This window comes from Triturus cristatus, chromosome 11 (assembly GCF_964204655.1).
Source record: "Triturus cristatus chromosome 11, aTriCri1.1, whole genome shotgun sequence".
Lineage (NCBI taxonomy): Eukaryota > Metazoa > Chordata > Amphibia > Caudata > Salamandridae > Triturus > Triturus cristatus.
In genome coordinates, this window is record NC_140594.1 from 994,191,505 (window position 1) to 994,219,411 (window position 27,907).

Here is a 27,907-nt window from a genome sequence, read left to right on the forward strand (position 1 = left end):
GGTAATTTGGGATGAATGCCAGCTGCTGGGCAATGCTTACCTGAGCTGTACTTCTGATGGTTTAGATGATAAAACGAATATAAACCTGTTAATAACAAAAAGCAAGGCGGTATTCGGACGGGCCAAAGAGATCCTGTGCAGGGCTACAGAAGCCTACTGGGAAATGAGGAGATTCTGCCCCGCCGCAGGCTGCCAAATGGTGCGCGCGCTGCATTGTATAACAAGCGCGCACTGAAGTTGACGAGGAGGGAGTGGGAGGGGGGAGTGGGGGCGGGCACAGTGCAAATGGTGTGCACTTTGATGTCCTCAGTGGCCGCGCGGCTCACTGAGGACATCAAAGGGGCCGTGAAGTGATCAGGCAGTGCTTTTCAGGCTGCCAAATGGTGCGCGCGGCCGGCGCACATGCACTGTATTTGGAGGCCTGAAAAGCACTGTTTGCACTTCCAAAACTCGCTTACTATAAGTCGCGCTAAAGCGCTGTCTAGACCTAAAAAGCAGGTTTTAGGCTTGGTAAAGGGTTACTTTTGCCAGGTCGAAATGACAGTTTAAAACTTTGCACACAGGATGCAATGGCATGCCCGAGACATGTTTAAAAGGGCTACTGAAGTGGGTTGCACAGTCAGTGCTGAAGGCCCACTAGTATCATTTAATTTACAGACCTTGGGTACATGCAGTACCACTTTACTAGGAGTTTACAAGTAAATTAAATGTGCCAATTGGGTTTAAGCCAATCTTGCCATGTTTAAAGGAGTGCACACAAGCACATTAGCACAGGCTAGCCGTGGTAGAGTGCACAGAGTCCTAAAAGCCAACAAAAGCTGCTTCATAAAATGGAAGGGTGAAGGCAAAATGTTTGGGATGACCCCGCAGAGAGGGCCAACACTGATTTAGTGGGTCGCTTATTAGAAAGAAAAATGCCTGGCATCCTGTAAAAAGCTCCTTGGTTTCAAAGCAAATCCCAGCACTACAAAGGGGGGTGACAAATGGACATATGATGTGTTCTGAAGCAGGCACCAACCAACACCTAAATATAGAATAGCTGTGTTGAACAGATCATTTAACACTGCTGTCCAGCAGCGAACACGCTTTTGTCCAGGTCATTGTTTTAGAGCAGCGGTAAAGGATATGAATAAGTCACTTACCCAACCTGCTCATAAAGGATACTACGTTTTCTCATGAGAAGCAAAATGGTTGTCGTTCTGGTCTTCTAGAGTAAAAGCAGTGTAACAGGGGCTGTGCTGCAATGAAGATGTCCTCACAAAGGCTATAAGTTACACAACATATAGATTCTCTTCACAACAGTCATGCAGATGGGAGTAAAGGACCTTAGTTATGGGGGAATTACTGATTTTCCCATCAGAGGCCCTATCCCAAGAAAAACAAGCTGTGCCCCTTCATACACAATCAGTTAGCACCAATTGTCAGTAGTCCTAAAGGCTGGTGAGATGGTGTTTGTGACGTGCGCTCTAATAAGGAGCCAGACATAACCATGGATCATCGTTGGTGGACTAGAGGATGTTGAGTTCACTGGATAAAATGTACAGAGCAAGCATGAATAGCAAAATCTCACCATATAGGTGCTAATTCCAGCAGCAGAGCAGCTATGTTAACCAAATGCCTTTAAGTAGTTGTTAGAAATGGGGTCTATAATTGACAGTGGTTTTTACTCTGTCCCAGTTGGGACCCTCACTCTAGTCAGGGTAAGGGAGTCACACAGCTAATATGGCCCCTGCTCACTCCCTTAGTAGTTTGGCACGAGCAGTCAGGCTTATCTCTTTTTTTTTTTTTTTTTTTTTTTTATTAGTCCTTATTTTGAAATACCGGGTGTTGAGATTTCTCAGGGATCTCTTGACATTTGTATTACTCTCCATCGCAACCCCCATTACAGAATATGAATAGGGGAGCTTCCCTTGTTCTGTCGAGGTCACTGTATCTCTTGTACCCTTTTATGGGAGGTGGGAAGAGCTAGCCATTCAGGCTACTCCAGCCGACGAACCTTCTGGTGTGTTGTCTTTGCATAATCATTGGACCCATTTTAGAACAGCTTTTTGTTTAACTAGTCAAGACCTCTTGTTGTTCCCAAATTTCCCAAAATTTAAATCTTTTGTTAACCCTCCCACCTCGGTCTAATCGAGAAATCTTATGTATGTGGTTAATCCACCCCATATGTGAGGGGGGGTTGGCTCTTATCCAATTCACACATATTTCCCTTCTGGCAAGTAAAATTAGGCTAAAAAGCAGATTCTCTTGTTCTTTCGTTAATTTAACAAGATTTGCCCCCTCTTCTCTAACCCCAAAGATAACCAGATGGGTACTTACATCAACTGGATATTTAAATACCTTCTCCAGGGTTTTAGTCACTTCTCTCCAGAAGACATCGATCTGGGGGCACTGCCAAAACATGTGCAAGTCGTCTACCTCTTCTTCTTCACATTTCGGACATTTTTTCCGATCCGAGTTTTTAAATTTTGAGAGTTTTTTCGGTGTCCAATACGCTCTATGAAGAGTGAACAAGTGGTTCCTCCTTAGGGCAGCAGATTTTATAACACCCCAGCATTTCCCCATAGATACTTGCCATAAGTTCTCAATATCACTCGTCGGCAGTGCGTTCCTCCAGATCTTCTCAAGTGTCTTGAGATTATCCTCTCCTGATTCTATGAGTGCCCAATACCATAGAGAAACTTCTTTCTTTTGAGCTCCGATGTTAAGTATTTTATGCTCCAGTTCTCTGTCTCCTTCGTAGGATTCCGTCAATGCCTTGATCCAGCTAGATAATTGATAGAACTTGAATTTGGATAGGGAGCCTCCCATGATATTATCCAGGAGAGACCAGTTTATAATGTGATCCTGTTTTATAAATTGCCCCCATCTAGTAATCCCTGCTAAAAATAAGGGAGTTGAAAGACTATCTTGGAGGCATTCCGGTGTGCCTGGAGAATCCCAAATCGGGGCATATTCGCTGTAGTAGGGGATTTTAATTGACTTTCTTATTTGTGTCCACAGTTTAGCTGCTGATAAGAGAACCTTTAGTTTGATTTTTTTGTAAAATTTCCCACAGGTCTCGCTATAGCTTGCAGGTTAGGTGGGTAAAGTTCATAATCATTTAATAAAATTCTGGCGTATTTGAACTGGAAGGCCCTACAATACTGTAATAGATCCAGGCTCGCTATACCCCCTCGATCTTTCTTCTTTCTAAGTTTGTTCCAAGCAATTCGGGGGCTTTTATTAGCCCATATAAAGGAATTTAATTCTCCCTGTAGTTTCTTTATTGATGTTCTATCAAACTCCAACGGAATCGTACTAAAGATGTAGGTAAATTTAGGTAGTACCGTCATTTTGATAATATTTGACCTTCCCATAAAAGTTAAAGGTAAACCACTCCAAGTTTTTTACAATTTTCTAGTTTCACTTAGTAACCTTTTAAAATTGACTTCCGTGATTTTATTTATTTCTGTAATTAAACCCAGATATCTTATTTTCGTTTTTATCAAGGGGTGATTATTAGTACAGTTCCACACCATAATTTCAGATTTGGCCTGATTAACCATATATCCGGAAATTGCACCAAACTGATTAATAGAAACCTCAATATCATGGAGGGATTTTAAAAAGTTGTCTGTAGAAATCATCAGGTCATCTGCGAAAAGGGCAACTTTCTTCGTCCAGCCATTATAAGAGAATGGAGATATTTTAAAGTTGTTCATTAATTTAGTTGCTAGAGGTTCTATGTACAGATTAAAAAGAAGTGGCGACAGAGGGCAACCCTGTCTGGTGCCTCTCATAATCTGTATCCTATTCGAGAGATTATTATTGACTAGGACTGTAGCTGATGGATTTCTATATATTAATTTAATTGAGTCTTGAAAATGGTCTCCTAACTCATATCTGCTCAGAACCGCGTTCAAGTATAACCAGTTGACCCTATCGAACGCCTTCGCTGCGTCCAAGGTGATGATAGCGAATGGAAGTTTTTCCTGGGTTGCTATGTCTATAGCTGTGATAAGTTCTTGGGTTAGTTCTTGAATTTGTCTACCCTTCATAAAACCTTTCTGGTTGTTATTGATTAAGGGGCTGACTACTTTGGTCAATCTTTTTGTTAAGATTTGTGTATAAATCTTGTAGTCACAATTTAAAAGGGATATGGGCCTATATGATTCACACTGGTCAGGGTTTTTTCCCGGTTTCAATATGATGCTAATAATCGCTTCGTTCCATGAAGTCGGGAGATCCTTTTTGTTACTAAAGATGTTGTTCATTAATTCTGTTAAATGTGGGATTAAAACTTTACTTAGTGACTGGTACAATTCATTCGGTAAAGCGTCTGGTCCAGGTGCTTTTCCTCTCTTAAGACTTCTGATAGCTTCTTCGACTTCTTCTTCATCTATTTTGTTGTTTAGCCCTATCCTCTCCTCGTTGCTAATAGAAGGAAGGTCTATAGATTCCAGATAGTTTTGGAGTTGAGCTTCAGTGGGAAAACAGTCTTCTTTATATAGACCATTGAAGAAGTTTTGAAATTCTTCTCTGATTTCTGAATCTTCTGCTGTTAATATTCCCGAGTGACCCTTGCATATCTTAAGTATCTTATTCCTAGTTTGTTCTGTTTTTGATTTCCATGCTAATAGCTTCCCACAGCCTTCTCCATATTCGTGGTGTGAAAGTTTACTCGTATCCCATTTCTCTCTTAATCTCATCTCTAGATGATCAGCTAGATTTTCCTTTTTTTGAGTTCTTTCAGCTGTCAATTGTACTCTGTTTAAAACTGATGACTCTCCTTCAAGTTTAGTGTCAAGGGTTTTTAGTTCTTCCTCCAGAAGTCTGATCTTAGATTTATTCGTTTTTACTTTCCAAGCTGCAATGTTTAGAATTTTACCTCTCATAACTGCTTTGTAAGTGTCCCAGACTATTTGCAAGGGTATGCCTTCTTTATTTATCCTAAAGAATTCTACTGTCTCAGTCATAAGTAGATCTATATTCTGATTATCTAGAAAAATCGTGCGATCTACTGTCCAGCGCCCTGGGACGTTGTTTTTTTCCACCTGTAAGTCCAGAACTATTGCTGAGTGGTCTGATAAGTGTGCCGAAATGTGTTCTACTCTAGTAATGTTTGGCACTAAGCTGGAGTCTAAGAGAAAAAAGTCAATTCGGGAAGAGTGGCCCAATCTTTTATTTTGGAAAGTAGATCCCTTTTTTCCAGGATTTTTTTTTCTCCAGATGTCTACCAATCCAAGATCTTTTATGCTCAGTGAAATCCATTGTCTCATTTTTGGTAGATTTGTTTCTTTCCTTGGAGGTTATCTATCAAGTTTTGAGTCTAGAATAATATTAAAATCTTCCCCCCCAAATTATAGGGGCTGTTGATGTTAGTAGCTGAGTATAAAAGTTTTGCAGAGGTTCATGGTCATCACAGTTAGGGCCATAGTAACCAACTATGGTGAAAGGATTACCTTGTAATTTTATATTAGCAGTAGCCCATCTCCCCTTTTTGTCAACTGCGCTTGCTACAACAGATGCTTTTGCAGTTTTTTTAAATAAAATAATTACTCCCTTTGTATTACAATTCTGATTAGTACAGACATATGAATCTATCCATCTGAGATTTTTTATAATGTTCTCCCATTCTTCCTTCAACAAGTGTGTCTCTTGGAGAATCAAGATATTACACTCAGACAATTTCAGATATTCTAAAATCATTCTCCTCCGGTTTTTACTCCTAAAGACCATTAACATTCCAGGATAAAAATGTTACTGTCAATAGATCATCCATGAGGTAGTGCCTTTTTCTCAGTGCTGGGGGGTGTTTTTGTTACCCTTTGATCCCCTTCCACCTTCCTATTTTTATTTTGAGGACGTTTTTTTTTTCCCCCCTATTTTGCTCCCCACCCGGTTTGTGCAATATTTTTCTTGTTTGATTTACAATACATCTAAAAGCCCACCCCGAGGAAGCCTCCCTTATTTCTTTCATTGGCAAATTGATTTGCCCATTTGAGCTCTCTACCTACCAGGCTAAGACTTGTTCTCTTATTGTTGTTCCTTCATCTGTCATCTGTATCAGTAATTGCTCAACCTCCTTTGGATCTCTAATGTTGTGCATTTTATTTCTCCACATAATCTTCAAGGAGGCTGGAAATTTCATCTCCACCGTCGCCCCAAGAGATCTTAGCTCGGTCATAAATTGTCCAAGTTGCCATTGCCTATCCTGTGTGACCTTGGCGACATTGGATCTGATTCTGAAGGACCAATCATGCTTATTGTAAACTCCCTTTTTTAGAGCCTCGCCCAGTATTCTTTCCTTAAGGGAATAAGTTTTAAAGTTAATGAGGATTTTTCTTGGATTTTTCTTAAGTTTATCTTTCCCAAATGGGTCTCGGTGTGCTCTTTGTATATACTCTACTAAAACTGCAGGATCTGCCCAAGGGAAGTAATCTTTAAGTAGGCCTGTTACAAAACTTTTCATATCTCCACCCTCTCGACCCTCTGGTATGTTGAGAATTATGTTGTTTCTCCTAGATTGATTCTCAAACGATTCCAACTTATCTCGAAGAGCAGCTTCGTTAGATTTTAAAACGCTGATCTCACTTTGCGAGGATTCTACTTCCTTGCTTAGGAGTTCCACTGCTGTTTCCACTATTTTGACTCTTTCTCCCAGAGCATTCAGCTTGGTATCAAATGCCTCGCATGTCTCTTGAATTTTTAATTGATTCTTCTCAGAGATAGCAAAGTTGTTTCTCATTTCTAACAGAACAGTTTCAAGGAGACTACTCGATGAAGTCATTGATACCTGTTGATCGATCATATTAGGATCTGAGGGTATAACCTTGGGTGAATCCGCCTGGGGGAGGTCATTGACTATAGTACAGAGATGTTCACTTACTAAGCCCCTCTCCCCCCTGGCCTTTGAAGCAGAATCTGGGTCAAACCTAGATTCAATCGTGGTCTCGGTTTCTGTTTCGTTCGGGCTGCTCATGGCCTTAGCTCCGTTACTTACAGGATCCATATTAGCAATAGTGGTGGTATCTGTTAAGTTGTTATCTTGATCTAAGGTAGCGCTGTCTGCGATAGGTTGCAAAATTGTTTCAGCGTTTTGTTCATTCATTTGTTTCTCCTCTTGGATCTGGATTTTAAAAAAAGATCTGAGGGAGGGTGTAACCTTAAGTTTAAGGCCTGTCTCCAGAAAGGGATGCTTAACCCTATCCTGTTTGTTTTAGTTTTTTTGAGTAGGAGGCTGATGGTGTTTTTATAGTAATACCTTGCTTTTTACCCCTTATTTTTTTTGTACTGGCAGGAGTAATCTGTGGGGCTTTTGAATTGAGGCTAGTTAATGGACAGTCTGCAAAGAATTGCTTGTTCCTTAGGCAATAGCTAGCTCCACTGTTCAATCCACAAATGTCTCTATTGACCTCCCCTGTATTCCCCAAAGTCAAGTTACCACCTAATGGTGTTGTTAAGGAAGCCAAATTCGATGTTAGATTGTCATTCGGAGTTTTATTCTCCGACTGCTTGCCAGTTGTGAGAGGGGTTTTTATATTTGAAGCCTTCATAGGGGGAACTCCCTCTAATTTCTTTGCCCTCCTCATGCAGCCCCCTACTCTTACCTTATTCTCCGATTTCTTGTTCCTTGTAACAGTTTCCCCCTTTCTCGTGTCGAAATTCAGGGTCTTTGAATCCTGGTCCCCTGATGAATGCGCCAGATCCCGCTCCCGTGTCAGTTTCGGTGTTGGTTCAAACACCGCTGCTCTTCCCTGGCCGACCCTGAAAGAGAACCTAGCTGCTGCCCTCCAGACGCCGGTCCTTGCCTCTTGCGCTTCCGCCCAGATGCAGAGCGAGGCGCTGCCGTCTGTACACGATGTCCACGATGTCCGCGGCTTTCCCACTACTGCATCTGCAAGCACGGTAGGTAAATCGTATCTCATTACCAAAAGTGGGCAGAGGCAAGAGAAACGCAATCTTGTCAACTACAAAAGATCTCTATGAGGGATTTTTAAGTTCGAGTGACGGAACTGTTATTATTATTAGGGAGGTTTATAAAGCGCTTGGTAACGCTCGAAAGCGTGTCCCCGCGCTACAGCTGAGAGACTCAGAGCAGTAGTGAGGAGTAGGCACGACTATCTTGAAAAGAGGAGAGTTTTTAAATTCTTCCGGAAGCTGGATTCCGAGGGGTCTAGGCGGAGATTAAGAGGCAGGGCGTTCCAGCGCTTCGCTGCCAAATGGCGAAAAGAGCGTCCACCCATACGAGCCTTTCTGACCCTAGGGACCACAAGTAGACCTCCGTGAGAAGAGCGCAGAGCGCGAGAAGGTTCATACCTGATAGCAAGGTTCTGGAGTGGTCTGGGAGCTTTCCGAGCAAGGATGCGATGGCAGGTACAGAGGGCTTTAAATTCCACTCTGCTTCTCACTGGCAGCCAGTGGAGAGTGTGAAGGGCAGCTTTCGAATCCGATCTATTAGGAATTTTAAGGATGAGTCGGGCTGCCGCGTTCTGCAATACCTGGAGGCGGTTTATTGCCTTACAGGTGGCTCCTAAGTACAAAAGGTTGCCATAGTCTAGGCGCGATGTCACGAGGGCATGTACCAACGTTCTCCGGGCGGACATAGGAAGGAGAGCAAGGACCTTGCGTAAGAGTTTTAAAACGCTAAAGCAGACACCCGCCACTCGGTTTATTTGGGGTCCAAAAGACAGGTCAGCATCGAGCCATACGCCCAGGTTTTTTACTTCCTGACGGGGCATAGGTGCTTGCCCGAGGCATGGGGGCCACCATGCCGACGACCAGACGGAAGGACTCCCCCCCACCACGAGTACCTCGGTCTTGTTGCCATTTAATTTCAGGCAATTAGTGGACATCCAGGTTGCAAGATCTTGCATGCAAGCTCTGAAGCTGTCCATAACAAGTCCGGGCGCTCGAGAGAGGGAGATAACCAACTGCGTGTCATCGGCATATGACACGATTTCCAATCCATGACTCGCGGCAATTGAAGCCACTGGAGAGACATAAAGATTAAATAAAGTTGGGCTCAGGGACGATCCCTGGGGAACGCCCTGTCCCAAACCTATGTCTCTAGAGTAGTGATCACCCAGGCGGACTTGGAAGCTTCTCCCAGTTAGGAACGATTGGATCCATTGAAGTGCAGCCTCAGATATTCCTCCGTTATTCAGACACTGTAGCAAGTTGGCATGAGCAACAGTGTCAAATGCTGCACTCAGGTCCAATAGGATGAGGGCCATGGTGTGACCCTCATCCGCCCCCTGACGTAGGGATTCCACCGCCGTCAGTAATGCAGATTCTGTAGAGTGACGGGGACGAAAACCGAATTGAGTATCGTGTAATAAGGTGGCTTTATCAACAAAGTCCATCAGTTGTAGATTGACCGTTTTTTCGGCTACTTTGGCTAAGTATGGTAGGAGAGAAATTGGCCGTAGGTTCTCAAGTTTCTCAAAACTAATGGTAGGTTTCTTCCTTAAAGGTAGGACCACCGCCCTTTTCCAGTCTTTAGGTACTGTCATGGTACTAAAAGACACGTCTAGTAGATGTCTGATGTAAGGTTCTAATACCACCAGACAATCCACTAGACGTTTAGGTGTGGTAGGATCCCGTGGAGAACCCGACCTCACTGATCTACAAATTTTTAGGAAGTCTTCTGGGGGCGGGACGAAAAAGTGGGTCAGTCTGCGTCTATCACCCCATTCCCTGGGGCTTTCGACAAATTCTGTCCCAGTTATAGGCTGCGTTGGGAACGCTGAATAGATTTTGGCTATTTTTTCTGAAAAGAAATCTGCAATTTTATTGCATGATTCGGGGGAACAGTCAACTGGGGTATTGATTGATTTTCCGCTCGAAAGAGTTTTATAGAGTAAAAACAGCTCTTTCGTTGAGTTACCAGCTTCACTGATTCTGGACGCATAGTATGCTGCTTTAGATTTCCTGATTTGACCATGGTAAAGTCGTCTGTTAGTCAAGTAGGTGGCTCTAGATTCTTTGGAGAAGGTCCTACGCCAATCTCTTTCGGCTCTTTTCAGTGTGGTTTTCATGGTTCTTAGTTCCACGTTGAACCATGGGGCAGTTTGTTGAACACGGCCCCCGGATTTGGTTTTTTGAAGAGGAGCTGTAACGTCCAGTGCCTCAGAGATGCGATTGCAAAGATTAGTGTTAGCTGTGTCGGCGTCCTCCCCCCCCCGGGCTCCCCCCCTTGGTCAGTGCCTCGCAGAATTTAGGCTGTCATATCTTCAGGGCTGGTAGTAGAGAGCTCCCGACCGGTTACGTTAGCCGGCCGCCATCTTCCTCCTCCTCAGTCAGGCTTATCTCAGAGGCAATGTGTAAAACACACACGTTTAGAAAAATAGCCAATATGTATCTGAATAAAACAAGACCACAATGACAAATTTCGAACATACACAAGTCAAAATGTCACTTTCGAACGACTAAGCAAGTTTAGTCCATAGAAATCAATTTATATTTTGTTTAGGAAAAAGTACCTTAGATGCGTTCTGTACTGCTACAGGGGAGGTGAGGTGTTGCTTCCTTACTGCTAGGCAGGGGAAGTGATGCGTCTGTTTCCAGACACGCAGCCTCAGCTACTTACTGCGGTCTGGTGTTGATGAAGAAACGGCGTCCAGGGACGATGCCTCAAAAATCCAGATGCGCTACTCTATTCAACAGTGGCGAAGTAGGTGCTGCGTTGATTCCACAGCAGCGGAGCAGGCGCTGCGTTGGAGTCGGAGCAGGCATCACTGACTTTTAGTGATGCTGTACGCGAGACTCACGCAGCAGCAATTCTTCTGACGCACTGCAATGGCAACCTGGGGCCTGCATTGAAGGCCGTGGGCGATATGGGAAGCCGGAACCATGCTTCGATGTAGGCAGCATCAATGTGTTGATCCTTACAGCGTGGCGTCGATTCAGACAGATGCCGGGAGTCGATGCACGGATTTTCTCCTTAAGATCACAAACTTTCACTTCCAAAGGCACACAAACTGGATTTGACGACTAGGCAAGTCAAGACTCTCAGCAGAAGAGTCCAGGAACTGGCAGGTGATTAACTTGTGTTGTCAGACACTGAATTGACTATGCGGCACGGCGGTAACCGCAACGTTGACATTTAGGACTTATCACAGTCCACATCAAGAGATGGGTTGTAGAGTTTCTGTGGTCATACATCACAGAACTTCCTGCCACGCTTACTTAATCACTTAGAGCCAGGATACATACATTCTTCTCTTTCGCAATTGGAGGAAACTTTATTGATTTCGGTGGGAATTTGTATCTGCCCCGGGTCATAAGAGAGAGTAACTAATATTTGTGGGTTGGAAAAACCATACCAGAACACAGCCTTGAAAAAGTCCCTTTTTGTGTCAAACATGTATTGGCTGCAACTGGGAAACAAGAATAATGCACACATAAACTGTAATCAAACCAGTATACATACGATGAAGTGACAATACAAAGTATAGAATATGACGTGATTATATGATGTATAACGCTTTTGTGGCACTAATTGAAAGTAAAAAACTAAAAACAACATACCCGAATGTTTAAAGTTGTTATATGAGATAACATCTCTTTACTACTTAAGTAATACAAATGTTATATATACCATGATGAAGTAATAGACATGTTTTGGAACATGATGCCATTAGCTACTCATATGTGAAGAGTGCTCCAGTAATTTGTATTATTGGAAGTCTTTTGCTGGTCATGAGACTTCTTAACAGGAGGCAAGCTCAGCTCAAAAACTTGGAGAATTCTGGAAGCAGGATACAGAAAGCAAAGTGCAGTCTTTTCACTCTCAGGACAGAAGTAGCAAGCAGCAGATCAACACAGCAAAGCAAATAGCAGAGTGGCAGTCCCTCCTCACAGCTTATCCAGCTCTTCTTCCTGGCAGAATGTCCTCAACCCAGAAGTGTTCTGAGTATATGGTGTTAGACGTCCAGTACTTATACCCATTTCATCCTTTGAAGTAGGAAAACTTTAAAGGAAAGCCTTTGTAGTGCACAAGACCCTGCCTTTACCTGTCCTGGCTCCAGCACCACTACGGGGGGTGGAGATGGCTTTGTGCGAGGACAGGCACAGCCCTATTCAGGTGGCAGTGTCAACTCAACCCACCACTGTAGCTCAGGAAGACCCATCAGCCTGGTGATTGCCCATCACGATATGCAGGGCACACCTCAGCTCCATTTGTGTGACTGTCTAGAGCGAATGCACAAGCAGCCCAACTGTCATCCTAACCCAGACGTATATTCAGCAGATAGGCCGAGAGAGGCACAGAATGGTTATGCAAGAAAATGCCTACTTTCTAAAAGTGACCTTTTCAGACAAGCAATTTAAAAACCAACTTTAGCAGATGTATTTTAAAAATGTGAGTCCAGAAACCCCAAACTGTAAATCTCTATCTCTTCCTAAGTGGAAGATACACTTGCAAGATGTTAAATGCATCTCCAATGCCAACCTATGGAAGAGATAGGCCTTGCTGTATTGAAAAACGAAATTAGCAGTATTTCACTACAAGGACATGTAAAACACAACAGAACATGTCCTACCTTTTAAATACATTGCACCCCACCCATGGGCTACCTTGGGCCTAACTGTGAGGTGCCTTATATGTAGGGAAGGTTTGAACCTGGTAAGTGGGTGCACTTGCCAGGTCGATGTGGCAGTTTAAAACTGGTTACACAGACACTGCAGTGGTAGGTCTGAGACATGTTTGCAGGGCTACTCGTGGGTAGCACAATCAGTGCAGCAGGCCCACTAGTAGCATTTGCTATAGAGGCCCTGGGCACACTTTGTGCACTTTACTGGGGACTCACTAGTCAATCAAATATGCCAATCATGGATAAACCAATACAATTTAGACAGGGAGCACATGCACTTTAGTACTGGTCAGCGGAGGTAAAGTGCCTAAAGTTCTAAAAAAAAAAAAAAGGAAATGTAAAATGATGCAACAAAGAACTGGAGAACAATATATGCTAAATACTATTAGTCCATGGCCAGGGACTCCTGCCTATACATCTTAAAGCTGTAGCTGTTATGTGACAGGGCTAAAGATCTAAAGGTAGGAATGCAACTTGTAAAGGTAAAATAATGCTAAAATCATGCAATACACAGTGATATTTGATGGCTTTTTATTTTCAAGGTAAGGACCATTTGCAAACAAAAGTGAACCTTAAACCAGATATGTTGACACTGCTGTCTTCAATTATGAATCCTAACTTTAAATATGGAGCAACTACTCACGATAGACCAGTAGTGTATAAATTGAACTACGAACAAAAAAAAATGTTTCTTCTCATTTTCTCAAATTTCTGTAAATAAAATAAACAATATTGGTTCAAGTAAAATCTAAATAGCTACATACCATGAGCTTGGAACTCTCAGTTAAGAGGTATGTAAGTCCTTCTACACCATGCTGTATTGTGTCACTGCTGACATTCAGTTTCCCTGAAAAACATATAAAACAGCTTCATTAACAATTTTCAAATATGTGATGAAACTTACGTTTGTGTTATTTACAATTAGGGTATTATGGTATTTATTTTTTTGCCATTTCCGTCTGTATTTATCCATATTTATTTTTTAAGCTTTTTTTCTGTATTTATCCATATTTATTTTTGCTACAAGCAAAAGGCGACGCTACAGCTAGTATTTTTCCACATTTATTTACATTGACAAGGCACACCTGCACCCGGTTGTTATTGGGCAACACAATACATTCAGCTGAAAACTTTGCCATTGTAGTACAAGCACATGTGCATTTCAAGAGACTTTGAGGGCATTGAGGCTCTTTCTGATTTGTTAATGAAGTGAAGACCACTGAAAACCCGTTCAATATTTGCTGATGATACCTGGTGACTTTGGAGCTGAGGAACTGGGTTCGAGCCTGGGCGTCGGCTCAGCATCCTGTGATTCTGGGCAAATCACTTAATCTCCCTGTGCCTACCAAAAATAAATGTGTCCCTCTGTAACGAAACTGGTGCTCATGTAGCGTGTAATGTTACTGGCCATGTTGGGAACTAGTCTTTCCATATTAGTCCAACGCAAGTTACAAGACGATTAAAGCTTGGTATGATATTTAAAACATAATATAAAAAAAAAGACAACAGTATTTTCGGTTTCAGTAGAAGCATATTTTTCAAATAAGAATTTTTTAAACCCATTGAAGTTACTTGATCCATTTTCATATCGTCTACTACAACCAGCATAAAACAAAGGAAATACTTTCTCTACATAGCTGCAAGAGGGAGGGGAAAAATATGTTCTAAAACAGGGGGTTTGAAGTTCCAGGTACTGCTTGGAAGATGAGAGATACAAGAAACGCAGGGTTTCAGATTCAAATGCCAAAATGTAAGGTGGATATAAAGCTTATATCTTTCATATATGGTGCAGTAAACAAATCAACAAGGTGAGGCTTACAGATGTTGGCAAAGTCCTGCAAAAAGATTATGCAAATGTCTTGACTTTGTGAGCGACTCGTGTTTGGTGCACGGAAGCTCTCCCAGTTTGGCCGCCAGCAGGCGGACAGACACCTGCAGATGTCTGCAAGGTATGGTGGAAGCTACAGGAGAGTACCAGTGGGGTGGGGAGGGGAGAAGCGCGCATGAATAGAACATGGCGCCCTAGAAGGCTGCTGGAGGAGGGAGAGGTCTTCAATATTTGACCCCACAAGAGAGGCGAGCTGTGGCATAAAAAGCGACCAATAAGCCACAGATACTTCAGAGGGCATCAGAAAAGGGAGCCGCCGGTATCTAGACTGAGTGAGGCTTACCTTTCCACAACACAACATTTATTTATCCCTCAGCACAGGATCCAACTATCCTGAAGGTCAGAGAATTCAATCACTGCCATATATACGTACACTAACAGCCTGTGTACTCCCTCGAAGCCTGCCGACCTATTCCGACTCTCCATTTTTACGGAACGAGGGCACCAATACCGGGTCAGTTTGCACGATATAAATATGCCCCCCCCCCCCAAACGATATTTCTCCGTGGAAGGGAGATACTGAGAACGTACTCTGCGAGCAGCCTGCGGAGGAGAGGAAGCGGCTCAGCAGCGGGATCTGCAGACTTCGGCGCTAGGGAACCACGCCCACACAGTGATGCTCACATCAGACCAGGATTGGCTAAAGAGGCCGGTCGTCACTGCAAGATCCTGAGCCCATAGGCCCACACGAGGGCACCAAAAAGACCCTTATTGGAAGATCAGAAGGGACTGGAAGGCATTTACTGAAAGCAGGGGGCGTGGCAAAGAAACTGCACGGCAGCGCGGCAACATTTACTCGTATTTTACCGTTTATAAATATAAATACAGACAAAGGAAATATCGATTTCCGTCTGTATTTATATGTATAAATCCGTAAATACGGAAAACCGGGAGCCCTATTTACAGTGTACCAATCCACAGCAACAATAGTAAGTATGGTTTTATTTCATAGTTTCTGTCATCCACTCTAAATTCATCAGACATGACTGAGGAGGATTCCGTTTTACAACATTAAAAACGAAATGTTGTTTCGCTGGACTCTTCAATGGATGAGTGGGTCACGTGTAGTGTATACAAGAAACTACACTAGAAATTAAATGCTTAAAAATTGACATCTTTCATGTGTGTGTGGTTTTTTTTAAGCGCTTGTGTTGTACATATTCACCCAACTACCAAGAGTGGTGCAGATAAATTAGCATTTGCTGAAGATATTCCTAGAACAGATTGGGTTTCTTGGATAAGCCTCAACATGGTAGAACATGGGTATAACAGGAGAAAAACAATTAGATCCTCATTTATTTAATAAAAGAACTAAGCTAATATCCTAAAACACACTCATTAAATAATGAATAAACAAAGCAAGTTATGCTTTGACAAAATCTAGAGTGCACTTTTCAAACAAACACATACTAAGGGCACCCATTTTTGTCAGGGATCATTAGGGGATGATAATGAACTTTATAACTGTACTGTTTTGACATGATCTGAAGCAATGAATGAAGAATACATGTGGATGCTACATCAGTGACAAGCTGATCAACTAGACAATCAAACAAAGAAATAACTTGCAGCTTACTTGATGCTCCTTCATAAATTTTGGGATTAGAGCCTCTCCTTAGAAATTCCACTGCAATTCGACCAAACTCAGCAACAACTAAAACAAGAAAACAAAACACATTAATAAACTCTCTCTACTCGATGTGTAGATTGCACTTCTAGCACGTTTCAAAGTCACAATTATTACAAATGTGTGGCAATAAATCATGATGCTAGGAGGGCTAGCCCTGAAATTAGTCTGTACTTTGTAAAAAACTATACAAGCCCAGATTGGAGAACTGAGTGGCTAGACCAGGCCCAGCCCATCAGACGAGTCCTAGTGTTGCACCCTGCTGGAGGGATAGGTACAATAATGTCTAAAAGTGACAGGCGTTGCTGATCCTGATAGCATGAGTGAGACTCCCCTGTCCAGATCTCGGTGGAGGAGGACTCAAAGAACTGAGCCAGTCTTGAAGTCATCTGAGTCTGTAGCCAGCTTGTCATTATAAACCTACGATAATTACGTCACCAGAGGGTCAAGGAGAGTCACTGGTTTTGGGCCTGCATTATACTCTGCATTATATGACTTGTTGGGTCTCTATCATCCCATATTTATCCATAGGACTGGCAAAACAAACAGCATTTCTGCTTAGCTGTCAAAGAAGAGAATTGTGGGCTGCAGTTTGTCATTCTGATTCCAGGTGTGTATAGACCTCTTCTCTACTCGCTACAGTTACACTGCAGTATAGGTGCATTAAAGGCCCTAAACCTAAATCCCAGTTGTGTTTTGCATGATCCAGTTCCCATGGAGGGCCCACTCATTTTAGAAAAGGACCATAACGTTTGTACCCCATCAGGGATCTTAGACTGTCCGAGCACCAACAGTTCCTGCTTTAACATTTGCTTTTGGACTGCTTCGATCTGCAACTTGTCCCTGGGGAACTGTAGCCAGCGCTCTTCTGTTCATTGTGGGCCCTGTAACACCACATTTAAACAAGTATCATTTGAATTGCATTTCCCTTCTAGGTGGTAGCTGTTGGGGCTCTTTCAGTATTGTGGTCATATGTCACCTACCAATGATCAAAAGCATCAAGTCGAACACTCTTACACCGAGGATCCTTGCCATACCAGGAAAAAGTGGAGGTAGAAGATCATATTGGACGCATTTATAGGACAGTATCTGGAACGCTATTCATCTGAGAAACATTGTGGGGACCCAGAGGTTTCCAAATATAGCCAAGAAATCACAAACCATTCCCAAAAGATAACATTATCCTACTTTTACCAACCCCATTTTAATTGCCCCATGTTTCCTACAAAACAGAAACCTATTATTTCTCAAAGCAATAGCATCAGTGACTGGACATTTATTTTGTGTGATAGCTGAACCATGCTGTATTTAACTTCCAAACCCTCAATCATCTAGAGAAAGTGCGGAACAGTTTGACTTTCAACTGCATGAGTTTGTCTTGGGACTAGTTCACTCTTCTGGCGGTACCTTGGATGCCCTCTTTGCAAGGCAACTGTTTACTTATATTCCAAAACCATCAAGGCTCCTTAAATTTTTTTTTTTTTTTTATTAAAGTTGGAGTACATTACTCCCAGTTTTGGAAGTTGAGAGTACAAAAATAGCTTTAAAAGTAAAAAAGAAGAAAGCTACTAAGAGTATTTTAAGCAGTCAAAAATATCATTTTAACTCAAAGATATATCTTTAGTTTTTGCCTTCTTAAAAATGTGTGATTCATGTAGGTAAAAAGACTTGCACCCTGAAGCCCCTCTCCAGAATATGGGTAACAATAGTAGAACACCTTTTTATGTCCTAAAGCCAAGACCTTTTGTTTTTCCCAAACATTTGATACATACATATACACACACATACATACAAAGAGGCGATTTAAGTTAGCCCTCTTCATCCATTGGCCAGTTATATAATCAGTCATATTTTGCTTCCACCCACCACAATAAACAACACCGGCAGTTGGTTAGCCCACTTCAATATGTGGTGAGTCTTCAATCGGAGGGACAGCATTTTGCTAGTTCACAATGTGCACCTTTGTCATAAAAAAAGTTCAGATCTGTGCCAAGGAATATGGGCCAATGTGTCGTTCATTTTTAAGTCTGGCCTATTTCAAAGACCCTGCTTTAGGAGCGTAACTTCCAAAGGTTGTGTCTAATTATTAATATTGTTTGCAGCTTCCTTATGCAACTTTCTGCTACACTCATACAGCAGTCAATATCGTTTTTCCATCATCTCACATACTCAACCCCTTGCCTAGCAGTGCTGTTCTCTTTGGTGCAAAGGATGAAGGCTTAGCTACAATATGGAGGTGGAGAAGAGGTTTTGGAAAATCTATTAGATCCAAAGGCGTGTATACATATGGGCAGTGTTATAGCCCTTCATGTTTGTTGAGAAGTGGGCACTGAAAGGTGTTTCTCTGACACAGCTACAAGATGAACACGGCAATCATTTTGAAATGGGAATGTTTTCAGCTTTACATACTGGCAGCATTACTATTCCATGATGATCAGTTGCTGTGTACAATTGCCTTAAAAAGATTTTGTTTTCAAAATGACATCTGTCTGTTATTGGTCTCTCGGACCTTATGTGACCAGATCTCGATCTTCTTCGAGGAAAAAATCCAGAACATTCAAAAATAATTTGCAACTATCCCTGCACAAAAATTTGACTTGGATTTAGAGCCTGACCCCAGTAGCATCAGTCCCTCACTCCAAGTTTTTGAAACAGTCTCGCCAGAGCAGACCAGTGTAACAATCGCTGCCTGTAAATCAGGCTCTCCTCTTGATGCTTGCCGTCCCATGATTCTTCACCAAATTATAAACATTGTTAACCCGGTAATTAACCAGATAGGCAATTCCTCGTTAACTACAGGCATAGTCCCAGATGAATGGAAATTAGCCATAGTGAAACCACTGAACAAAAAAAAAATATATATATAGTCTCATCTAATCTCTCTAATCTCCATCCAATATCACTCCTACCAATATTGGGCAAAATCACACCAAGATTAGTCAACAGAGAACTGTCTAATTTCCTTGAAACCGCCGGGATCCTTCACCCGTGGCAATCAGGCTTCTGTCCCAAGCATTCAACAGAATCTGCGCTTCTGGAAATATCAGACACGCTAAAATCTATGGCTGACAAAGGCAGGAAGGCAGTCATATTTTTGCTCGACCTGTCTGCCGCATTTGATACCATCTCAACCAGCACTCTCCTTGCAAGGCTAAAGTCCAGTGGCATCTTAAACACTGTACTGGCCTAGATTAGATCCTTTCTTACCAATCATAGGCAAGCAGTGGCTCTTGGAACATTCCCCTCTGCCCAACGTCCCATCACATCAGGAGTACCACAAGGCTCATCTCTCAGCCCCCTGTTATTTAACATATACATGGCCCCTCTCATAGCCTTGATATCTTCTTTTGATATTGAAGTGACGTCCTACGCAGACGACACACAATTGATACTATCCCTGGACAAAGACTCCACCAACTCAGAACTCAATTTCAAACTATGTCTAACTGAGGTCATCCAGTGGATGAAGGCCAACCATCTCAAGTGCAATACAGACAAAACCGAGATCCTCCTGCTAGGAAACGACAGTCCCTTCCAGCCAAGTGTGTGGTGGCCGGAAGATGCAACGGTGCCCCCAAATACTGTTAATGTAGCAAAAAAAACTTGGGAGTGTAATTTGACACCTCACTCTCCTTCCGACCACATGCCTTGACAGTGGCAGGTAGTTGTTTTAATATAATCATGGCACTAAAAAAATTATTCGATTTCATCCCTCTTTCTGCAAGGAAGACAGTTGTGGTAGCACTAATCCTTTCGTGCCTAGATTACCGTAACAGCCTCTTAGCGGGAGCAAATAAACAAACACTAAAGAGACTACAAGTGTTACAACACGCGGCAGCTCGCCTAGTCCTGAAATTACCACGTAGGTTCTCCGCATCAGCAGCTCTTAAAACCCTCCATTGGCCTCCACTGCATAAGAGAATTTTACTCAAGATAATCTTAATCACCTTCATAGCATCCTGAAATCTAGGTCCAACGTACCTCTCAGCTAGATTCACCCCCTATACCACGGCCAGGACTCGCAAATCCTCATCGGCAAACCTCCTCAAACCCTCCTGTTTTAGGTATAAATCTAAGGGAGAAAAACTGTAGCCACATTAGGAACTAAAGCCTGGAAGCTCATGCCAACACACCTGAGGTTGTTGAAAACAGAAACACAGTTCACGAAGGCACTGAAGACTTGGATTTTTGGATCTTCAGACGAATTCTGCCTATTCCTCATATAGGGTCCCCCACCGTTCCTCCTTTGACTTTGACAGGCCTGTCTGTAACAAGCACTTTTTTCACCCTAACTCTGTTGTCTTAGTGCACCTGCCCCTGTAGGAATTGCGACATATATGCTACAGCAACAGGCCCCATTTTATCACTGTCAAAGAATTTATAGGGGGTTAAACACAACTAGTTGTTATACCAAGGCATTTTACACCTCCTTAATGTCATAATCACCTGAAGGATGGTGAGCATCACTCCTCGCTCCATACAACAAAATGTAAAGTCTCAGAAACCGTTCAGTGGTTTAACACTGCTTTATTAATCCAATAATACAAATGGATACTATTACTTAGTCTAACATCGCCTCATAATGGTGTTACAGGTTGGAAACGGTTTTGTTTTTTCAGTTGCAGACATGGACACTGACATTTAAAAAAAACTAATATGTGTGTGTGTGTATACATGATACCTACTGGTGATTGCCAGTAGGTAGTTAAAGTTAGGATCTAGTCTTTGGACAACTTCTTACCTACTCTGACAGGTTTCAAAGTTATGAGGCTGCCTGCGGAGCACGCAGGGGGCACCCCTAGGAGGGCAGCCACCTTAGTGCCACATGAAGGCACGTAGCCAGCCGGGTGTCAAGAATTCCTGTCATGCGAGGGGAGGAAAACGGTAACCAGCGTAAACGGACTACATCTCCCAGGATGCTTAGCGGTTGAGAGGTTATGTAAACAGGAGAGCTGTTACATAACTCAAGGAAAACACGCCCTTATGTAAACAGGAGAGCTGTTACATAACTCAAGGGAAAACACGCCCTTATGTAAACAGGAGAGCTGTTACATAACTCAAGGAAAACACGCCCTATAAAGGGAGGAACCGGGAGGTACAAGGCTGTCGGATATTGTGTTTACACCGACGTACCTGCTTCGTGAAGAGCAGTGTTCCGGAGTGGTGCTCCAGTAAGGCAAGAACGGAGGTAGGTCGAGTCGTTACTCCCTGGGCCGTGTCTTGCCACATCGTCACCTGTGAAGGACCCGGAAGCTCTACCGGTCAACCATTGAGCTTCGCTTTTTGACTCGGCTGAGTCAAAGCGCAGTGGCGCTTTTGCTGGTTGGAGTCGTAACTCCCAGCCCGACCAGAGATACAGGGACTGCCAGCTGTAACGCACACCAGGAGGTGTTTGCCGCGTTACAGACTCGGAAGTCCACAGGATCGATCGAGCGGCTGCTCTCGGTTCAGTCTTCTTGCTTTTGATTGGGGTATCGGTGACGCATCACCAGGAGGTGACTCCGCGTCCCGGTGCAGTCGGAGGAAGAGGTTGAGCGGCTGCTCCCTTCAGGTAGAGACCCCGGCTGGGTGTTTCCCTGACTCCTCGATTCTCCCCAACACTCGTTGTGCCCCTCACAGCCTACCGATTGGCATTGTCGGTCATTTCATTTCTGCCCTCTGTTGGCATACGCCGGGATCGGCGTATATGCAGAGGACGGTTAGGACCATCCGTGCTGTGGGCTGGTAACGTACTTAGCCTGGAGGATTCCAGTGACTATAACTTTTGTTTATTCGTTGTATTGTTTTTGCCTTCATTAAAATAACTAACCCTTCACAAGTGGTTGCGTCCTCATTATCGTGTCTGTTAAACGATCCTGAGACGTTCAGGGCGTTACACCGGGCTAGTGTTTAGACCCTCTTGGGTCCAGCGCGTCTCGCGTCATGGGTGGGGAGCCCGGCATATCTACCTGTCCCGCCCACCTGGCGATTCTTTTTTGATGAAGTTGCATGCCGTTTGGGTAGGGTCAGAGAGGGTACACCGTTCAGGTTGGTTTCCAGTTGCAGGCTTCACAAGGTAAGTAAGCCCCATCTTCGGCTCAAGCATCCTCTTCTCCGAGCAGCAGGGCGTCGGGTTGTGGCCAGTTGTCTTTGTGTGACAGGCAAGTGCAGTAAGGGAGCTGTATTAAGTAACGAGGTTACTTGCAGGGAGGCAGATGGGTCCCAGCAGCCCCACAAAAGGTGGTTTGCGGCAAAACATGAAACTGGGAATCTTATTCCGACATTATCACTGGATCAATAATACGCAAGACTCTCTGGCTATGCGGGGTAAAAATGTTTCAACATAAAAGCCGAACCCAGCTTGTATTTGATGGAGGGCAGTCAATTCCGGGGAAAACTAGGGAACTAGGTCTATTGCTGGTTCAAGCACCAAGAGTCACAGCTGGTTAGCAGGTGGTGTCATCTGTGATCGGACTGCAGTTAAGGAAGCCTGGTGGGCTGAGTACGTTGCCTCTCCAAGAAAGGGGGAAGTGACGGCAATAGTGGGCACAATGCATGCAGTCCCTCAAGCCAGATTTATCACCATTAATGTGTTTGCCTTGGTTTAGCAATCAAAAAGGTCTGTGCAAATGTCTGGTCAAACACAGCAAAGTATGTGCACTCTGGAACCTAGGGCATGTTACAGGTTGCTTCAAATCCCCCGCCGTGATATGCTTAGTAGCCAGGCTGGGGTGGGAGTTGTCAGCTAACAAGGGTACTACTGTCCCAATTTCTGGCCCAATAATTCTGGCCGGCGTGGTACTACCATACAGGTGGGGGCCGGCAGGTTGGGAGGTGGGAATCCCAGTGTTTCAAGTGTTACATCCGCCTGTAAAGCCTTCAAGGGCTGAGTGCAAATGCAGCAGTAATCCAAGTTTCCTTAGCCAGGCGAGACAGGCAGAGCACAGGCAGCAACACAGTAATTGCCTCACACATGTGGCACGACAGCACAAGCAGCAGCAGGGAAAACATGGAATGTACATGGAATGTCCAGCAGCATCAGCAGAGCCTCAAACATCCAAAGAAGCAGAAAAGCAAAAACGAGAACAGTATAGACACCCCTCACACCAGAAACAAGTACAAGAAAGCAAGCAGCATTAGTCAAGCTACTACCACGTTCATTGCAGACAACAGATGCATGAGGCCAGAGCATCCTTCCACGAAATGAGAGGAAACTTTGGCCATGTATGTAGGGAACACAGGGAAAGAAGGAGGGGAGGGGAGAGGCACTTGAACACCCCCTTTACCAAAGGAGGGAAAGCAATACCTAACAGACGCTGGGGCCTGTCTGTAGAGAAGTCTTCTGGAAGGGTCTACTCGACTAATGGGAAAGACATTTTTTCCTGAAAATAGTTACTGTATGGGCTCAGCAGTGCAGACAAACCTGCCATCGCTATTCTTTAAAGGAATGCATACTCTGTGGCGGTCTGCATCTTAAATAGAGTGTAGATGCTGCAGTTGGGCATTAATAAAATAAACATTGGTAAAGCCTTTTGTCTTGCGATTTTATGGTCTATGTGTTGTTTGTTGGAATGGGTGTATGTTGTTTGATAATACTAGACACAAAATCAGAAAACCACACTTCCGGAGATGTATATGCAAACATACCACTCCCAGAAGCAAACATACAAGCATATCAAAACACACACAGATGCACATGCAGCCAGAAACTCCATACAGGCACTAGGTGGATGTTGGTTAGATACCTGGATGGATCGATGGCTGAATGACTGTATACAAGGATAAACGGATGGCTGCCTGAACACAAAATGAATGGGTGTGGTTATATACATGAATGGATTCAATGTGTGTATGGATATATGTTTAGTTGTGGGTTGATGGAAGAATGGGTGGATGTGAATGGATGGTTAGGTGCTTGGGTAATAAACACATGGGGATGAACCAAACAAAAGTATGATCAGTTTATATACTATCACTGCATGTTCAAGCAATATATACATGTATTTAAACATGAATGATAAAATCAGAATATATATAGCACTAACTATACCAAAAAAATGGCATATACAATGGACAATGACAGAGCTATTAACCCAACAGAAGAGCCCTTGAGACCGGAACCCACAACATGGCTCATGAATACACTTTAGTCTCCTTCGTCCCATACCCTCGGATTTCATTGGACATCTTGTTTAGTATCAGTCATTTCAGCTGCAGTGGGAGGCAAGCAGTCTCCTGTGCTATGAAATCGAACGTGAAGGAACAGGAATGTCTGTTTGTTTGCTTTCGGTTTTAGCAGAGGAGACTTCCTGCCTCCCACTGCAGCTGAAGCATTTCAGCTCCACCAATTAACCCCCTCCAGGGACGGTGAACTGTTAGCTCTTAACAGACAAAGGCATGGGCATGTCGTGCCACATGATTACCCCTCCCTCCCCCCTCCAACCCTCTGTTAACTGAGTTCTCTAATGAAAAAAAATTCCCATTTGAAATGGGTGAAGACTTCGACCTGGTGACAGTGGAAAACAACAAAGGCAAGATTTTAGGATAGAGTGCGCCCCGCTCCGAGATAGTGTCACGCCCCCGGGGGGGGGGGGGGGGGTCGCTCCACGAATTGAAGAACTCTGCCCTAAATGGTGAGCACCGATTGGTTAGGGCCACAGTGCAATCTGGCTCATCAGGTGGGCAGGGCAGTTTAGGGGTGTCACTGCTGCCTGCCCTTGGATTGCCCGTAAGTTAACCCACCATGTTGGCATATATTCTATATGCAAATAAACCTACAGCAATATTTTTCCAACAAACAATGTATCTTGTGTGTTCTTTATTATGAGATTGCTGTGTTTGCAAGAGGGGTATGTTGCTGATATTGGCACTATGTGCATTACTCACAGAGCTATTCCCGGCTCTGGCCTTCCACTTCTGAAAAGCAAGGACCAATATATAAAAACCCAGAAGAAGCTTCTTCTCCAAATAAAAGTGTAAATGACTATGGCAACCAACATGGTGCACTAAACTCATTAACTATATGATGGGAAAAAATATGGCATTTCCTACTAGCGTCTAAACGAATGGATGCCCTGCAGAAGAGTCATGTAGGTATTGCTGGTACCTCCTGGGTAATCACAGAACTGCCTCCTGTAAGAAACTGTACCATTACTTTAGACAACACTACTTTTCCTTAAGGTCTTGATTGACCAATACCACCTGCCAATTTGGACTTCCAGTACCAGGTATTTAGGCATGAGGATTCGCTCCTCCCCACAATTACCTGAAACTGGATTACATGATCTAGAGCAGTGGGTCTTAACCTGAGGTCTGGGGACCCTCGAAGGCTACTAAGAGGGTCCTCGCCTGCTTAGAAAATTAAATATGAACAATTAATAAAACTATGTATAAAAAAGCAAAATGTACAATTGAAATTTTCAAAACATTCTGTAAATAAGAAGTAATTTGAAATCTAAGGCTAAACATTAAGTTAGTATCCTCAGATTGATTTGTGGGAACAGTGCATCAAACACAATGTAGTATGGTACGATGAGCGGCCACTATTGATTTGAGAAAAGCTCCAACCTGCCTACTACAATGAAAAGTGTAATTTTTTATATTTGCTTGTGAATTAAATAAAATATCATTTGTGTATTTGTTCCAAGACTGCTTCTTTCTGTATTGTTTTGCAGTTACAATCATTGAAAATGCTTATGCTGGGGTCCAGGGCTTCCAGTAATGACTAAGTGGGGGTCCTGGGCTTCCAGTAACGACTAAGTGGGGGTCCACAGAAGTCAAAAGGTCAAGAACCATTGGCATAGAGCACTTGACGACAAGAATCTAGTTGAGTTGAACCTCCAAAACCCATGAAATAATATAAAGCATTCATGTAATGTGTATTTGTAATACACAGGGCTTTAAGTGGGATGAAAAAACTGGGGGGGTCTCTCAAGGGGGCGTGGCCAAAGTAATTAGGGCGTGGCTTAAAACATGTAAGCTAAAAATTTGTGCTTAGCATAGTGTGCCGCCCGACTGGTATTTTGCTGTTTCTGTCATTGCATCCAGATATATGATATAAGTAACATCATACCTACAACTAGTCAGGACTATTGGCTTTGTCAATGGTTGTTAGTTGCATAAGATAAATGAGCAGCAACTATGGCTTGTATTAATATTGAAAAAGCTTCCACTTAAAGCCCTGGTGACACCACGACAAATTTGCTGCTCCTGAGTTTCAAAAAGAGAAGGGAAATCCAGAGAGAAAATGACTCTTACAAGGATTTCCCTTCCCCTACAACGCTCGAAAAAAAACGGACCGTCTGTGCCAGGGCACAAAACAGAGCCCGATAGAGACCCGTTTCGAGGACTCCTTAAAAAAACTGCCGGTGCTCAGACCCGGCCCACTTAAAGCCCTGGTAATACACATTATCATCAGCGAGGGTACCTACGTACCATTCTAAACAAAACTATCAGCGCTACCAACAGGATCTAATCTCACCTAACGGTATAGGGCTCCTATCGACCTTCTTCTGAAAGAGTTGAACCCACCCAAACTCATTAAATGGTATGGGACATCAGCTGTCTTTGCCTTCCTTACTGTACGATTTTATTCTAATTCACATAACCTACAGAACAAGCAAACCAATATTTCTTTGTTTCCAACTGGACCATCCCTTCTTACGGTCCCTTCTGACTCCGTGAAGAAACAAACTTAAGAGTGCATATTTTGCTTGGGAACCCTATGACAGCTACAACAAGGTTTGCATATTTCGTTCACGGGGAATGTTAGCACTCTGTCTCTCTCTCTCTCTCGTGGCGTAAGCATGTTTATGCACAATGGTCACGGCCAGGACTCCGAGTACTTCTAGGAGCCTCATGCTATACCTACCAAGTGCCTACGAATAATGCGCGACTGCTTAGTCCAGTCAACTTTTTATTAGAATGCTGGGACTTGTAGACCTGGATTAATACTATGACAATAAGACGTCAAGTCCCAGAATTCTAATGCAAAAACGGGACTAAGCCATCTAGTCACGCATATACCAGGAGCACGTCATTAAAACACATCCCCTGTAAGCTTCCATTAAATCACACACTTCCTAACCACGCCCTCCAGGTTAACAATTGAGTTCTATCACTTCAGTTACTGTAGGTTGTGCCCTCTGCTACCCAATCCAGCCCCCTCAGAGACTCAGGCCAGCCACTCTCACCCGCAGCCTCCACCTGGCAAAGGAAGCTCAGGTGCTGCTTCTGCTCCTCCGTCAGCACCAGCAACATCTCTTCTCGGGCTGGAGAATTTTTCTAGAGCCGCCACGCTGGTGTCAGAGAGAGCTTGGACCAAAGCACAGTCACAAAGCAACACTGTAAAACCAAGAGGAAGAGTCCCTTCTCGTGACAGGAAGCGTCACATGACAGACAGAGTGCAGTGACAGAAGACAGCACATGCGCACTGAGCCTACTCTCGGCAGCAACGCTATCCCATGACAACTGTGCTGCCCAGCAACGACGTTCACTTCCGTTCATTACGTCAGAGCACGTACCGTGCTATATAGTGAATGCGCCTCGTAGATGTGCAATCGGAAGCACAACGGTGTGAATGGGTACTTAAATTGTAGGGTGCAGAACCATTTAAATCACTCACGGTGCAACATGTTTTTGATTTGCGGTTTTAAAAAAGCGCGAACTCGACCGGAAGGTTTTGGAGCGCTTTACATGAGCACCAGCTACGTTACACAAGGACACATTCATTTTTGGTGCGCACTGGGAGATTACGTGTAAAATTATAGTTTGAAACATAGTAATTATCCTACTCTAAGAATTAATCTGAAACGGTGAAGAAAGCTGTCAAAGATT

General features: G+C 43.5%; 1 protein-coding gene across 1 annotated transcript in view; it reads right to left on the reverse strand.

The window, feature by feature from the left end:
- Positions 1–27,575, reverse strand: part of COMMD2 (COMM domain containing 2) — a 62,324-nt gene extending 34,749 nt beyond the window's left edge. The window contains exons 1-3 of the mRNA XM_085635091.1: positions 27,265–27,575; positions 16,043–16,120; positions 13,343–13,425 (exon numbers count right to left, since the gene is read on the reverse strand). Of these exons, the coding sequence (XP_085491217.1) occupies positions 13,343–13,425; positions 16,043–16,120; positions 27,265–27,331 (228 nt within the window). The 5' untranslated portion in view covers positions 27,332–27,575. The remainder of the gene's footprint in view (positions 1–13,342; positions 13,426–16,042; positions 16,121–27,264) is intronic.
- Positions 27,576–27,907: the final 332 nt, after the last annotated feature.